This window comes from Crocodylus porosus, unplaced genomic scaffold (genome assembly GCF_001723895.1).
Source record: "Crocodylus porosus isolate Cpor-Errol unplaced genomic scaffold, CroPor_comp1, whole genome shotgun sequence".
Lineage (NCBI taxonomy): Eukaryota > Metazoa > Chordata > Crocodylia > Crocodylidae > Crocodylus > Crocodylus porosus.
In genome coordinates, this window is record NW_017728918.1 from 99,005,330 (window position 1) to 99,018,784 (window position 13,455).

Sequence of the window (13,455 nt, forward strand, 5' to 3'; positions counted from 1 at the left end):
GGACGTTTTGTTAGGAATTATTTACTTTTGTTCCTTGAGAGAATTTTGCCTTCCTGTATAGTTGGATACAGTATTGGAGGGACTTTGTTTCGGTGTACATAAGAATTATAATAAACACTTGTTGCTCCTTGGAGACACTGTAGCAAGACTGAGTTTCAGTTCTTTTCCAGATGACTGTCTGATAAAACCACCTACAGAGGCACAAAAAGAAAAGGGATCAGGCTACTAAGATATGCAAGTGGTTCTTAGAAAAGTCTGTAGCAGGTTCTATTTATAGGTGCCTGATAGTGCTAATCTGTGTTTGTGTTCATAGGATCATAGAAAAGTAGGATTGGAAGAGACCTCATGAGGTCATCTAGTCCAGCCCCCTGCGCAAGGCAGGATCATCCCCCACTAAATTATTGCAGCCAAGTGTCTGTCTAACCTGCAGTTAAGCTGCCAAAAATGGAGACTCCACAATTTTTCTAGGTAGCTTGTTCCAATGCTTGACCCCCCTCATAGTTGGAAAATTCTTCCTAATCTCCAACCTCCCTTTCCCGTGTTTGCAGCTGCTAGTCCTGTCCGCTACAGCCACACAGAGAGAAAAGCCTGTCTTCATCCTCTCTATAATTATTCTTCAAGTATTATCATCTTCTCCCAATTAAATAAGTCTAAGTTCTTTCAGCCTTTCCTCAACTCTAATCATTTTTGTCACTCTGCACTGGACTCGCACCAAACTGTCCACATTCTCTTGAAATATGGGTCCCTGTGGCCACAGTGCTGTCTCTAGATGAGGCCTCACCAGTGCTGAAGTATAATAACACTGAAATATAAGGGAAGTGAACAGTGAAGCTTTTTTCTGGAAGTAGATAGTTATGGCCCCAGTATATTGATGTCCGTGGCATTTACTAAGTAAGGACTAGCAGGGCACGTCTCTCAGCCTCTTGACATTTTGTTGTTTTCTATCTTCCTTTGTTACAAACAAGATTGCTGCCTGGCTTGCGTCAAACTGACTATTTCTCCTTTTCTGTATGATCTATCTGCAGATGTTGCTATGAGGAAAGGAGTCAGAAATGACTGATGTGGAGCCTGTGGTCACAGATTTTGCAGCCTCGGGAAGGGCAGGTCGCCGAAATGCCTTACCAGATATTCTGGGCTCTCCTGCTGGGGCTGGAACTTCAGACCTGCCACACAAACTAGCTGAGCTTTCTGTGACTGAAGGTAAAGTGTAAACATTAATGAAAACCATGGATCTCATGCAGCCAATTCTCTGCTTTCTCACAAGGTTTTTTTTTTTTTTTACCACTTCCTAGCTTTGCTAACTTTAGTGTTAGCAGTTCTCCTTTTAACTAGAATTAGATCTACCTACTCCAAAACAGAAAGTAGCTATGCTTGTTAATTAGGAAAAGTTAATGTTACCCCAGATTTGAGTTAAATTTGCCATATCCACCCTCATGCTAATTGTTCAGTAGCCAGCAGCTGCTATTATGAGATGAATTCCTAACCTATACAACAGCCAAAAAGGAAAAGAAAACCTACTGTGCCATTGTGCCACAGATCTTCCCATTAGTCAGTGATTAAAACTATAGGCTAGAATAACTGTAATGCAAGAGAGATTTACCAAAGGGGTGTCAGGGAATTGCTTTCAGCTCCCTGATCTGTTTTTTGAGCCATAATATCTCTGGCTCAAACCTACACATCATTTACTTCTGCTGGCTGTTTCCCGGGGCATACATACTAGCTGAAAACACTGTATTGTTCCTTAAATTGTCTTGTTCTCTATTGTCAGGGTGGAAGAATAGATAGTAAGGGATCCTACTCTATTGGCTGTATACCAAATAAACATATCCCCTCCCTCTTCCCCTCACCAAGTCAGACAGCACACAGGGTTTGGAGCAAATGGATAAAATTTGTTCCTTTTTATCTGACCCTAGTGGTCTTCTCTGTATTTTCATGCTGTCTGGAATTCTGAAACTCGTATTCACAATCCACTGGGAGATCAATGTGTACTGAGAGGTTTATGGATACGTCAACCTTTGCTCAGTGATTTGTACATATAGGCGAAGCACATCAGTAGAAGAGCAAAAAAAAAAAATAAAAGGATCAACATTTGTTCCCTCAGAAATAAAGCAGAATGAAGGGGGCTTCAGTGAAAGAGGGATGGCATCATCAAATCTGATAGTTGGACCCTTTTTCTGTAGATGGCCATGTCACAGTGTATGTGAGGTTTAGTTCTGGAAACCCATTGAATCCAATGATGGTGAAGGTAGATTCCGCCCAATTCACTTCATCTGGAAGTCGTTCAAAAGACTAGTTTGCCTTTGAGAACTGGATTCTGTTTGTAGAAAAAACGTTTCTCTGCGGGCCTGGAAGTTCATAGTGCCTGGAGCACCAACAGTCCATTCCACCATGTTCTTGATACAAACCATAGTTGTATTTTTACATCTTTTTGCTCCATGTAGCCCTTAAGTTGAGTGCTGTTCCATTTCTGCATGGTGACCAGAATATGGATTTGGATCATGGGGAGACCATTTCCCCCTTACCAAATGGGCTGTAGAGAAGAGCAATGACTGATGTTGGGGAAGTTGAACTAAAGTGAGCCAATCCTAGTGAAATATTTAGTGCTATGTAAAGTATATAATTAAGCTTTAAGTAGTTTTACTACAATAAGCCTTAAGTGATTCTGATGGATGTGCACATAACAGTTGAATAAAACATAACCAGTTAAATAGCTGGAGATAAAAAGGATACTCCCTGCTTGTTTCATTCTGGCCTCTGGACAGCATAGTTCTTGGAAAGAACTTGCTGCTGCTTAAATTCATCAGTCATCTCTTACCCCACAAAAATGAACACACAAGTGTAAAAGTCTTGTTAAAAGAATACAAACGCTTAATGGCTCAAGCATTTAGCCTTCCAGGCAGATTCATTTCCTCTGCTAGTACCCATCCAATTTGTTACTGGGAACAAATAAAATGGGGATAGATTAACTTCAGCAAAATGTGCTGCTTTTGCATTAGTCAGAGCACTGTGATTACAGCAGTCTGAAGAACAGCTGCTACCAAGGAATTATATTTTGTTTTTGACATTGTCACTTACAGGTGTCTCTGTTGAGACCAGTTTCCTAATTCCTCCCTGTTGCGCCTCAGTAACCGGTGTACCCTTGACCTGCGAGCCTGGGTCGGCATGACCGGCTTGGCGTGGAAGGGATGGATGACCGGACAGGTGGGGACTAGCAGCGAGTAGGAGTCAGGCGGCTTGGAGCATATTGGTTATATGAAAAGTTTATTGTACTTACACTACCGATGGTCGCAGCGTAGGCAGGAGAGCTGACTTGTTCAGTTACAGTGCATAAAACAGAACAGTCTAAAGGAGCCTGTTGGTTCATGGAGTTCCCAAGCAGAGCACTTGCTTTCTAACCTGAAGGCTAGGTGCGGCTGCCCGACTTGGTAGTCCCAGAACTGGTCAACAGTTCATACACAGGGAAAAATCTATAATGCACTTCGATCAGTAAACTTCCGAGAGCTCTTTGATGAGAAGGATGAATGAACCAGTAGGAAACGAATACACCAAAATGAAGGTCGGTGGCGGGGAGATGTCTGCGAGTGGCCAATCCACTGACTGTGTCTCCTTGGTGTGCACGGAGTTTTCCGCTTTTGAGCGGGAGTCTGTTCTTAGTTATAGTCAGCGGTGACCAATTGCTACATGCCAATTGTGAATATTTACTAACCGCCAATTACTTTCCTACACCGGTGACCTAGATACATTATTCATCTGACCTGCTTTACTGCCCTCAGCGGGTTCAAAAGGTTAAACATGTGATGTGCACCTGCAATCTTTATCATTACAGTCAACAAGCCTCTAAAACATGGAGAACAGAACTTTTAACAAACTCCAACTGCAATACATCTTTCAGCAAAGAAATAAAGGCTACTAGTGCTAAGGGGTTTTTATGGCCAGCGTCCTTACTAAGTTATTATAGTCTTTTGCTTTGCTGGCATCGGCACTTCAACTGACAGGCTGAATTCAGACATGACACTCCCCACCTGCATTTCTGATATAGACAATTAAATATTCACTGGAGCAGGGACTAGACTTGACTGTCCCACATCAGTGAAGTCAGAGGTAGTCTTTCCATTGACTGAAGGGGGAAATGAATTGGGTCCAATTTATCTTTGCAGCTATTGTGAATCCCAAGCAGAAATGGAAATATAATTCTTCCTGAGAGGTGAGGCTAAAGCCATACCCCTCTCTTCAGGATTTGCAGTTGGCTGTCTTCACTAGCTCCCCACTTAGCATGCTGACATCTGTAAATCACATTTCAGGTGCCAAATTTTCCCCAGGCATCAGTCTTAAATGATTTTTCCCAAGTACTTTATAAGGGCCTGAGGGACCTGACTTGGAGGTAATGAATACTTTTTGGATATTCTACCATCTAATCAGTCATTGCAACATTGAGCCCAAGTTCCCCTCTTGAATTTAGCCCATATTTTCCTCCCCTTTGTGAGAGGAAAATGTGCACTTGTAGTGGCTCAAATGAGAGTGGCACAAATTTGAGCCAGGGGTTTTTGCCTCAGCACATGTGCCTTGACATACACTTTGGTGTAGGGCAAGTTGTGTCACTTCAGGCAAAATAACCCTGCCCAGCTCCTCCCAGATCTGCAGCCAAGGGGATCTGCAGCAGTATAAAAACCTGTCCTGTGCTGGCCCCAGCAATATAAAAACCTGCCCTGGTGAGCAGCTCAGATCTACCTGCCCTCAGGAGCTTTTGAGACCCAGCCACTTGATATCTGGGGATACCTTGTGCCAGCTTGACTGCTGAAGCAGCCCTAACTTAGTGGCCCCTGCACCACCCACTGCAGCAGTCTGACAGTGGGGGCTGCTGCCTGGCTGTGACCTACTGCCACCTGCAACAGCATCTGCCCCCTTGGACCTGCGGCCCCAAGGCTGTACCTCTGCCAGACCCGGATGGGGTTCCCACTCTGCCGTCCCACAGCTGTCACTCAGAAGATGTGCTTCTTGCGGGGGCCTGCTTTGAACTGTGAAAGCATGTCCTCTTGGCCCCAAATAGCCAAGAGGTCAGCCACCTCATCTGCCCTCCAGCTGGGTCCCCAGTGCTGGCCCTGGACAGGCTCCTCTGCCCAGGTCTCGCCACTTGTCTCACCAGCACAGATCCTGGTGTTCCCTGTTTATGAATTGCAAATACTCTGATAAGAAACTCAAATTCTCTCATTAAAATAATCAAGATGATAATAAAATCATAAAATAGAAGAATGGGAAGGGACTTGTAAGGGCAGGAGGTAAATGGACTCAAACAGGCTCAATGAGGTACTCATCCAGCCTCCTTTTGAATACCTCCAGGGATGATGATTACACTACCTATGTTGGGAGCATGTTCCAGATGCTGATACAGAAAAGGGTATATTTTCCTTACATGTAGCCTACATTTTTCCTCAACCAGCTTGTGCCCATTAGTCCTTGTCCTCCCAAGGGCTGCCTTTCTGAAGAGTTGCTCCCCTAGATCTTGGTGTTTACCCCTGACATACTTGTAGGTGGCTATCAAGTCACCTCTCAGTCTTCTTTTACTCAGACTGAACAAGCCCAGTTTTTGGAGTCTCTCCTCATAGGGCCTATCCTTCTGGCTCCAACTCATACTGGTGGCTTTTATCTGTACCCCTTTAGGTTTATCCACATCATTCTTGAAGTGCGGTGCCCAGAACTGGGTACAGTACTCCAGCTGTGTCCTCACCAATGCCAAGTAGAGGGGGAGGAGAACCTCCCTGGATCTATTGGCCACACATTGGCTGATGCACACCAGAGTTCTATTTGCCCTGCTGGCGACTTCATTGTACTGTTGGCTCTTATTCATCCTCTGGTTGATTGTCACCCCCCAGGTCCCTTTCAGATATGGTGTCAGCCAGTGGACACCATCCATCGTATAGTTCCTACCCAGATGAAGTACCCAGCACTTGTCCCTGTTGAACCTCATTGGATTGCATTCAGCCCATAGGACCAGTCTGTCAAGGTTTTTCTGGATCCTTACCATGTCCTCAGATGTGTCCACATTTCCCCACAGCTTGGTGTCATACACAGACTTAATAAATGTGCTTTCCACTCCCTCATCCAATTCATTAATAAAGATGTTAAAGGGGACAGGCCCATGCACTGATCCCTGGAGGACACCACTGGAGACGGCCCTCTGGGATGAGGCCATGCCATTGAGTAAAACTCTTTGGGATTGGCCTTTGAGCCAGTTGCCAACCTACTTCGCTGTTGACTGGCTTAGGCCCATACCCTCCAACTTGGTTGAAAAGATTGCATGTGGACTGCTGTCTTCCCCATATACTTTGGGTCTCTGGACATGTGACAAGTTCCCATCTGATTTCAAGAATACTGATGTGAAATAAGTATTTAGGAGCTCTGTCTTTTTTAGGGGACCAACTGTGGGTTGCCCCCCTGTATTCAGTAATGGTCACACAGTGGAGCTTGATATTTTTCTTGCTCCCTATGTACCTGTAGAAGGCCTTTTTGTTATCTTTTATTTTCATTGCCAGCTTGATTTCCATGCATGCATTGGCTTTCCTAGTCTCATACCTACTAGAGACCCTGGCTGTATGAGTGTACTCCTCTCTGGATGCTGAACCGTTTTTCCATTGCATGTAAGCTTCTTTTTTTCTTTTTAAGAAGTTCCCTAATGTCCCTGTTGAGCCAAGTGGGTCTCTTTGTCCCTTTCCCTCTTTTTGACCCCATGGGGATGGCCTCTTTTTGAACAGTGAGAATTGCCTCCTTAAGGAAGCACCACCATTCCTGAACTCCCAAATCATCCAGTTGCTGGTTGCAAAGGGCCTTTCTAACTAGACTCCTGAGTTTACCAAAGTCTGCCCTTCTGAAGCCTAGAACTTCTGTTCTGCTGACAGAATTCACAGCCTTTCGGTGTATAATGAATCTAATCAGATTGTGATCACAGTCACCCAGAGTACCTCCAAACTTCAGGTCGCCTACCATGTCTTCCACTTTGGTCAGCACCAAGTCCAGAGTGGCTTTACCCCTAGTTGGTCCCTCAACAGCCTGTGTCAAGAACAGGCTGCCAAGAAGTTGGCTGACCTGCTGGAATTTACTGAATGGTTTCCCCAGTACATATCAAAGTAGTTGAAATCACCCATGACAATCAGGTCTTTAGTGCTGGCTGCCTCAGTCAGTTCCCTGGAGAATGACTGGCTGTTCTCTTCTTGGCAGGGAGGTCTATAGTAGACTCCCACCATCAGGTCCCGTTCTTCTGAGCCCCCTTGTATCTTGACCCAGACAGTTTCATGGGGCCTCCCTGTGCAATCAAATATGACCTGCAGGGAGGGGTACTGCTCTTTCACATAGAGGGCCACCCCTCTTCCCTTCTCCCAACCCAATCCTTCCTATGGAGCCTATAGCCCCCAATATCCACTGCCCAGTCATGTGTCATTCCACCAGGTCTCCATCAACTCAATGAGGTCAAAGTACTCGCCTTCCCATGGAGGAAGGACCCTATCCGTCACGACATGGTGGGCCGGGTCCCAGGTGATAGCCCAAGTGGCCTCAGTGCTGCCTGAAGCTGCGCAGCCCCATGCCACACTGCTGAGCTGGGGTAGCCCCATGACGAGTGGCACAGGTGGCACCAGCTCTGAGGCAATGAGAGCCATGCTGCACTGCTGGGGGCTCTGGCCGCAGCAGGCCCTGAGTGCCTCACAGCTGCCGCTGCTGCTGCAGGAATGATCTATGGGCCCTGCAGGGGACCCATGCACCCCAACCAGCCCCTCCACCCCCCACATGTCTACAACCCCCCTAACCCCCCACAATCCCACCCCCCCAGTCCCTACTTACCGGGGACAGTGCCTGGGTCACAGCCTTGTGCTACTCCTACTCGCCCTACACATGAACGCAGCCTGCTAGGGCAGCAGGGGGCACCATAGAGATGCTCTGGCCGGACGCTCTGGAGGATAAGACCAGGGGGGACCAGCAGGCATTGGGGGAGTCCCTGTTCTCCCGAGCACTACTAGGAGTGACAAGAAATAAGTCAGAAGCTGGCAGAGGGTAGATTTAGGCTAGACATCAGGAGGCGCTACTTCACTGTCAGGACGGCTAGGATCTGGAACCAACTTCCAAGAAAAGTGGCACTGGCTCCCACCCTGGGGAGGAGGCTGGATGAACACCTTGCTGCGGTTGTTTGACCCCAGTACTCTTTCCTGCCATGGCAGGGGGTAAGACTTGATGATCTGTTCAGGTCCCTTCTGACCCTACCGACTATAAAACTATGAAACTATGGTTCTTGCTACAGTTACCTTAGACTTAGGAACGGATAGTCACAATTGGATGTGGTCATCAGCAGGTGCTGAGGAATTGGCAAGATACCCAAGTTCTTTTAATATCTACTACTTTTAATGGGAGCTGGAAAGATCAGCATCTCTATTAGTTGCTCGGCATCTAGCCAGATTTGAGGTGGTTGTGCTTAGAGAGTTTTGGCTTTAATTATACTTAATAGGATGTTTTTGCTATAAAGCATTAGGGTATGATACAGTTCTTACTGTTAGCATTAGTTTCATGGCAAATTAATAGGGCTCCTCGCTACTTCTTTGGTTCTGACAGTTGGACAGCATTGGACCTAGAGGCCTGCACATTCAAATATAGTATTCTGAACAAAACCCCAAATGCTGTAGCCCTATACAGCCTTAGATTTATGTGTGCAAATCCTGTTGACATCAGTGGTAGAGCTATATGTGTCTTGGGAACACTATACAAAGAATGGCTGAGCTGTAAAGAAAACAAAATGAAGTGTGGTTTGGAAAATGTCATCTGTTAGAATAAGCTGTAACTATTTGAACCTCAGAAGGGATATAGAGTGGAATTCCATTCTAAGAATCATTTTGGGTTACCCTGGTTTTGCCTCTTTCATGGTCATTCTGTTCCAGCCCATAAACTGGGGGATTTTCAAAATCAGAATGAAAATCTTGTTCAAAATCTTTGCCAAAGCAAAGTGGATTCTAACAACAGTGGTCTAGCGCTAAGGAAATCAGTCAGATTATAACCAGCACCATCAGAAACGATAAAACTATATACCTGCAGCTAAGTAACACTCAAAGAAATGTGATATTCTTTTCTGTCTTTAGGTATGACAAAGAAAATCAAAGACAAAAAAGTTCTTGAATCTGATTCTTATGACTGAACATTCATCAGTTGCCTGCAAGACGTAGGCAAATCAGCACCTGTCAAAAATTCTCTGCCTTCACTAAAGATTGATCCATATGTTATTACATATTATGTTATTACATATGAATTGCTGAGCATATATGGCTATCCTTGTTCTATAAAATACAGATTCTTATAAATTAAGGGAGTTTTCTAAACCTGCGGTAGTTAAGAGCCAATCCATACAGCATTCAGTAAAAACCAAATATTTATGTTCAGTTAAAGAAAAAGCCAAATTTCCACCCGAGGCAAATGTATTATGTGCATTGTCACATACTTGTATCTTTTTAGATGAAAGAGCAGAAGAAGGAGAACCAACATCATCTGAAACCACGTTGGAAAATCAAGAAACGGCAGGAAAAAATGGTGAATCCTAATCGCTAAGAGTTTCTGGATTTGACACCCATCCGCAGACTTTTCAAAGGATCTGTTTTTCTCTGGTTTCAATATCTAGTAGCAACTGTAGCAGTATGTGCACGACTATGCAATATATTGGTATCTGGATGACATTAACTTGGAGCTACTAGAGTTTCAGTAAAGTTTTCTACTGTAAACCATTTGAAGAGCAGATTATCTACAAATCACAGCTAAGAAAGAGCTAAAGAATGTATATCATCTTGGGATTTTTTTTCTTTTTTAAATTGTCAGTTATACTGTACAGATACTAAGTTAACCAAACTCTTATTGATTGTTTCCATGATTATAGTATACGTACAAACACTGTTCTTCTTGTTTATTTGTTTATCCAGAATAACTTTTTCAGTGAAATTAAGGCTTGTTTTGCCATTCACTATGAGAATTGTAATATATACAGAGGTACTGGGAGGAGAACTTAATTGTATTTTGAAAGATAGAAGAAGCCACAAATTCCAAGCTTGTGACTTTTTGAAATCTTACAATCTTTGTTCTGTTAAAAGGAAGCTTGGGTCAGGGAGACATTCTGAAAGATGGAAGCAAAACATTCCAGATGGTTTCTAAAACACTCAAGAGCTCTTCAAAAAGCTATGGATTTATTCAACTCTGGTAAATAATCTCTTGTTTCCATCCCCAACATTCTTACTACTTCTATCTTTACTGTGCACAGACTCTAAAATAAGATCAGTGTCTGTAAATGGTTCTGAACTGTTTAATCTCACTGTGCAAATTAAATAGCTCTCCCTTTTGCCTTCTGCTTGAACCTGATTTCTCTGCTTTATCACGGATCATGACTCAGAAGTACCATAATACATGATGCTTTCATCTCATCTGAGTCTTAAGGTTTTTTTAGTGGAGCTGTTCAGTCGTCATAGTTCTAAATGTGATTTAAACATTTTTAAACAAAGACTCTACCTGCACAAAAGAACTGATTTGTGTTTCTATTACAAGTATTGTGTCATGAAAAATACATTGTATGGATCACTGCTTATATAGTTTCATATAAATTCATGCATTTGTGTTGCAGTCTGAATCAGTGGTAATTTGGAATTCTTCTGAAGGTCTACATTAAAAGTAACAGTAAATGGGCACTTTCATTTTGCACACCCTTAGTCTTTCTTGAGTTTGTCCTATCAGTGGAAACTTTTATCATAACTAGATATTTGCAGTCCTTAAGGATGAGATTCCTATTTAGAGACTATAATGGAGCTTTGCACTGCTAATTGTCCTATATGTAGTTACAGGGATGAGCATACACCATAATAAATGTAAACCTTGCTGCATCAAAACCATTATGCTGGTCCATAAATTGACACTTTGCACCCTCTATCATAACCCAGCTACAACATTTCCTTTGTATCAGCTCCATTTTAATTAGCATAAAGCAGTTTAAAGATGCAGTCACTCTGGCATAAAAGTTCTGTTTTTGTCCTTCCCGTCGTCTTGGTGCTGTACTAAAGGGCCCACAAAAATAAGTTTACCCAGTTTGAGCAGGACCTCAAGTCCCTTGCCCAAGCAACAGGTAAGAATCCCCAGAACTCTTCCCAAAATGTGAGAGATTATTATTTTCATAGATTTCATAAACATTAGGGCTGGAAGGGACCTCTCAAGATCATCGGGTCCAGCCCCCTGCCCAAGGGGCAGGAAGTCAGATGGGGTGAGATCACCCCAGCAAGATAAGCATTCAAATGTTTCTTAAAGGTATCCAGAGTAGGAGCTTGTACCACTTGTGGGGGGAGTTTATTTTGTCAAAGGTTGAAAGACTAAACCTGATAGTTTAAAGTAAGTGACATCAGAGAAGCAGAGTGTCAGAGGCCACAAACAAGAGGAATTTGGAGTTACTGAACCTTCAGGGTGCACTTTTAATTTTCTTTTGAGCTTGTGTTCCCCTGTGAAGCCTTTACTGCAGCATTATAACTCTGGTCTAGCGAGGCATATGTTAAACCTTAAGTATGTGAGCAGCCCCATTTGAAAAGGACCACAGAAATAAGACCCCTCAAAAAGGTGGCATGAAGAATATATGCATCTTGTTGAATCATTGCTTCTACCAGTTTCCTTTCACATTTGGAAAAACGCATACTTTCACACCTGCATCCTGTAGCACAATAGTATTACAATATGGGTTACATTCATTGATGCTAATCAAGAATTTCACTAACCTAAGATATTTTGAAAGTGTTTCCCATTAACATGTAAGTTAAATGAACTGGTACAAGTTGGGTCCAAATAATGTAAACAGTTATGTACTTACTTCTATGCACGAGCATAGTTTCATAGCTACTTGCATATATCAAGTAGTTTGATTGTTTGCAGGGTCAAACTTTTGGTGCTTTGAACTTAAAAACAGACACTTGGCATTTTGCAAGATTTGAGCTTATTTTTCATTTTTTGAAGAAAATGTGGTATGAAAATAAATATTGGGAAAAAATAAATCTATAACAGAAAAATTGCACGAAACAAGGAATTAAAAAGAAACAGTGACAAAATGGGAATCTTTTTAATATGAATAAATGTAAAATAATCTCCATGTAAACTGGCAGCAAGACACTTTTAGGAAATAATAAATATGTTCAACACTGCAAACTATTGATATCAAATCTTTCATTTTATGGAAAATATTTTTAGGCACTGCTTCAAAATTTTAAGCGTATGTTTAACTAGTCCCACTTAAACCAACAGGATTATATACATGCTTAAAAATAGATCTTGCTTATTAAGCACTTAGAATCAAAGCTTTCATTATTAAAGGCGATTTGGTGCACAACATGAAGCGTTAAACCCAATTTACACTCTAGTTAATTTTTTTAACTTACCTTATAATATGCTCCTTATTGTCAACATAAATCATGCACAGCAGTCTGTGACTTTGAAGTAAAGAGATTTAATTTTGGTGCAAAGAAGAAAAATGTAAATTCTCTTTCTTTGAATTGTGGAGTCTAGAGGAAGAGTTATTCAGTTTCAGCAACTCTACATGGAAAAGCATTGCTTCATTATATAACAGGCACATCTACATGTGCATTACTACAACTGCGCAGTCATTTAGTACTCGCTTTTAGTACATGCTTTACTACTAAATGATTGCACAGTAACTGTCATTACTATGCAGTCCCAATGCCACACAGCTATTTTTAGTAGCTACTGGTCAGTAGTGTTGACACCATGTTCCATGCCTGCCAACACTACATCGCTGTAGCAATGAGCTATGGCAATGTAGCTCATTGCTATGGCAATATGGCATTTTGTGTAGACACACACAGTATGTCAATAACTAGAATTTTGGTACTTTGAAATTATAGTCATAGTTTCATAGTTAGAAGGGTCAGAAGGGAGCTGAGCAGATCATCAAGTCTGACCCCCTTGGCCATGGCAGGAAAGAGTACTGGACTCAAACGACCCCAGCAAGGTGATTGTCTAGCCTTGTCTTAAAGACCCCCAGGGTAGGAGCCAGCACCACTTCACTTGGAAGTTGGTTCCAGATCCTAGCTGCCCTGACAGCGAAGTAGCGCCTCCTGATGTCTAATCTGAATTTACCCCCCTCTGCCAGCTTCTGACCATTATTTCTAGTCATTTCTGGTGGTGCTCGGGGAAACAGAGACTCCCCCAATGCCTGCTGGTCCCCTATGACTAGTTTGTAACAGACCACTAGATCTCCCCTCAGCCTTCTTTTGTGGAGGCTGAACAGGTTCAGGTCCCGTAGCCTCTCCTTGTAGGATCTGCCCTACTGCCCCGATCATGCAAGTGACCCTCCTCTGGACCCTCCATGTTGTTCACATCCCTCTTGAAGTGTGGTGCCCAGAACTGGACATAGTACTCCAGCTACGGCCTGACCAGTGCCGCATAGAGGGGGAG

The 13,455-nt window shown here is 43.1% G+C and overlaps 1 protein-coding gene across 1 annotated transcript; it reads left to right on the plus strand.

The window, feature by feature from the left end:
• The first annotated feature begins 1,025 nt into the window (after nt 1-1,025).
• Nucleotides 1,026-10,361, plus strand: PKIB (protein kinase (cAMP-dependent, catalytic) inhibitor beta). The gene is made up of 2 exons (XM_019537979.1): nt 1,026-1,200; nt 9,484-10,361. The coding sequence occupies exons 1-2, from the start codon at nt 1,053-1,055 to the stop codon at nt 9,567-9,569; spliced, it is 234 nt and encodes a 77-aa protein (XP_019393524.1). The 5' UTR covers nt 1,026-1,052; the 3' UTR covers nt 9,570-10,361.
• The last annotated feature ends 3,094 nt before the right edge of the window (nt 10,362-13,455 follow it).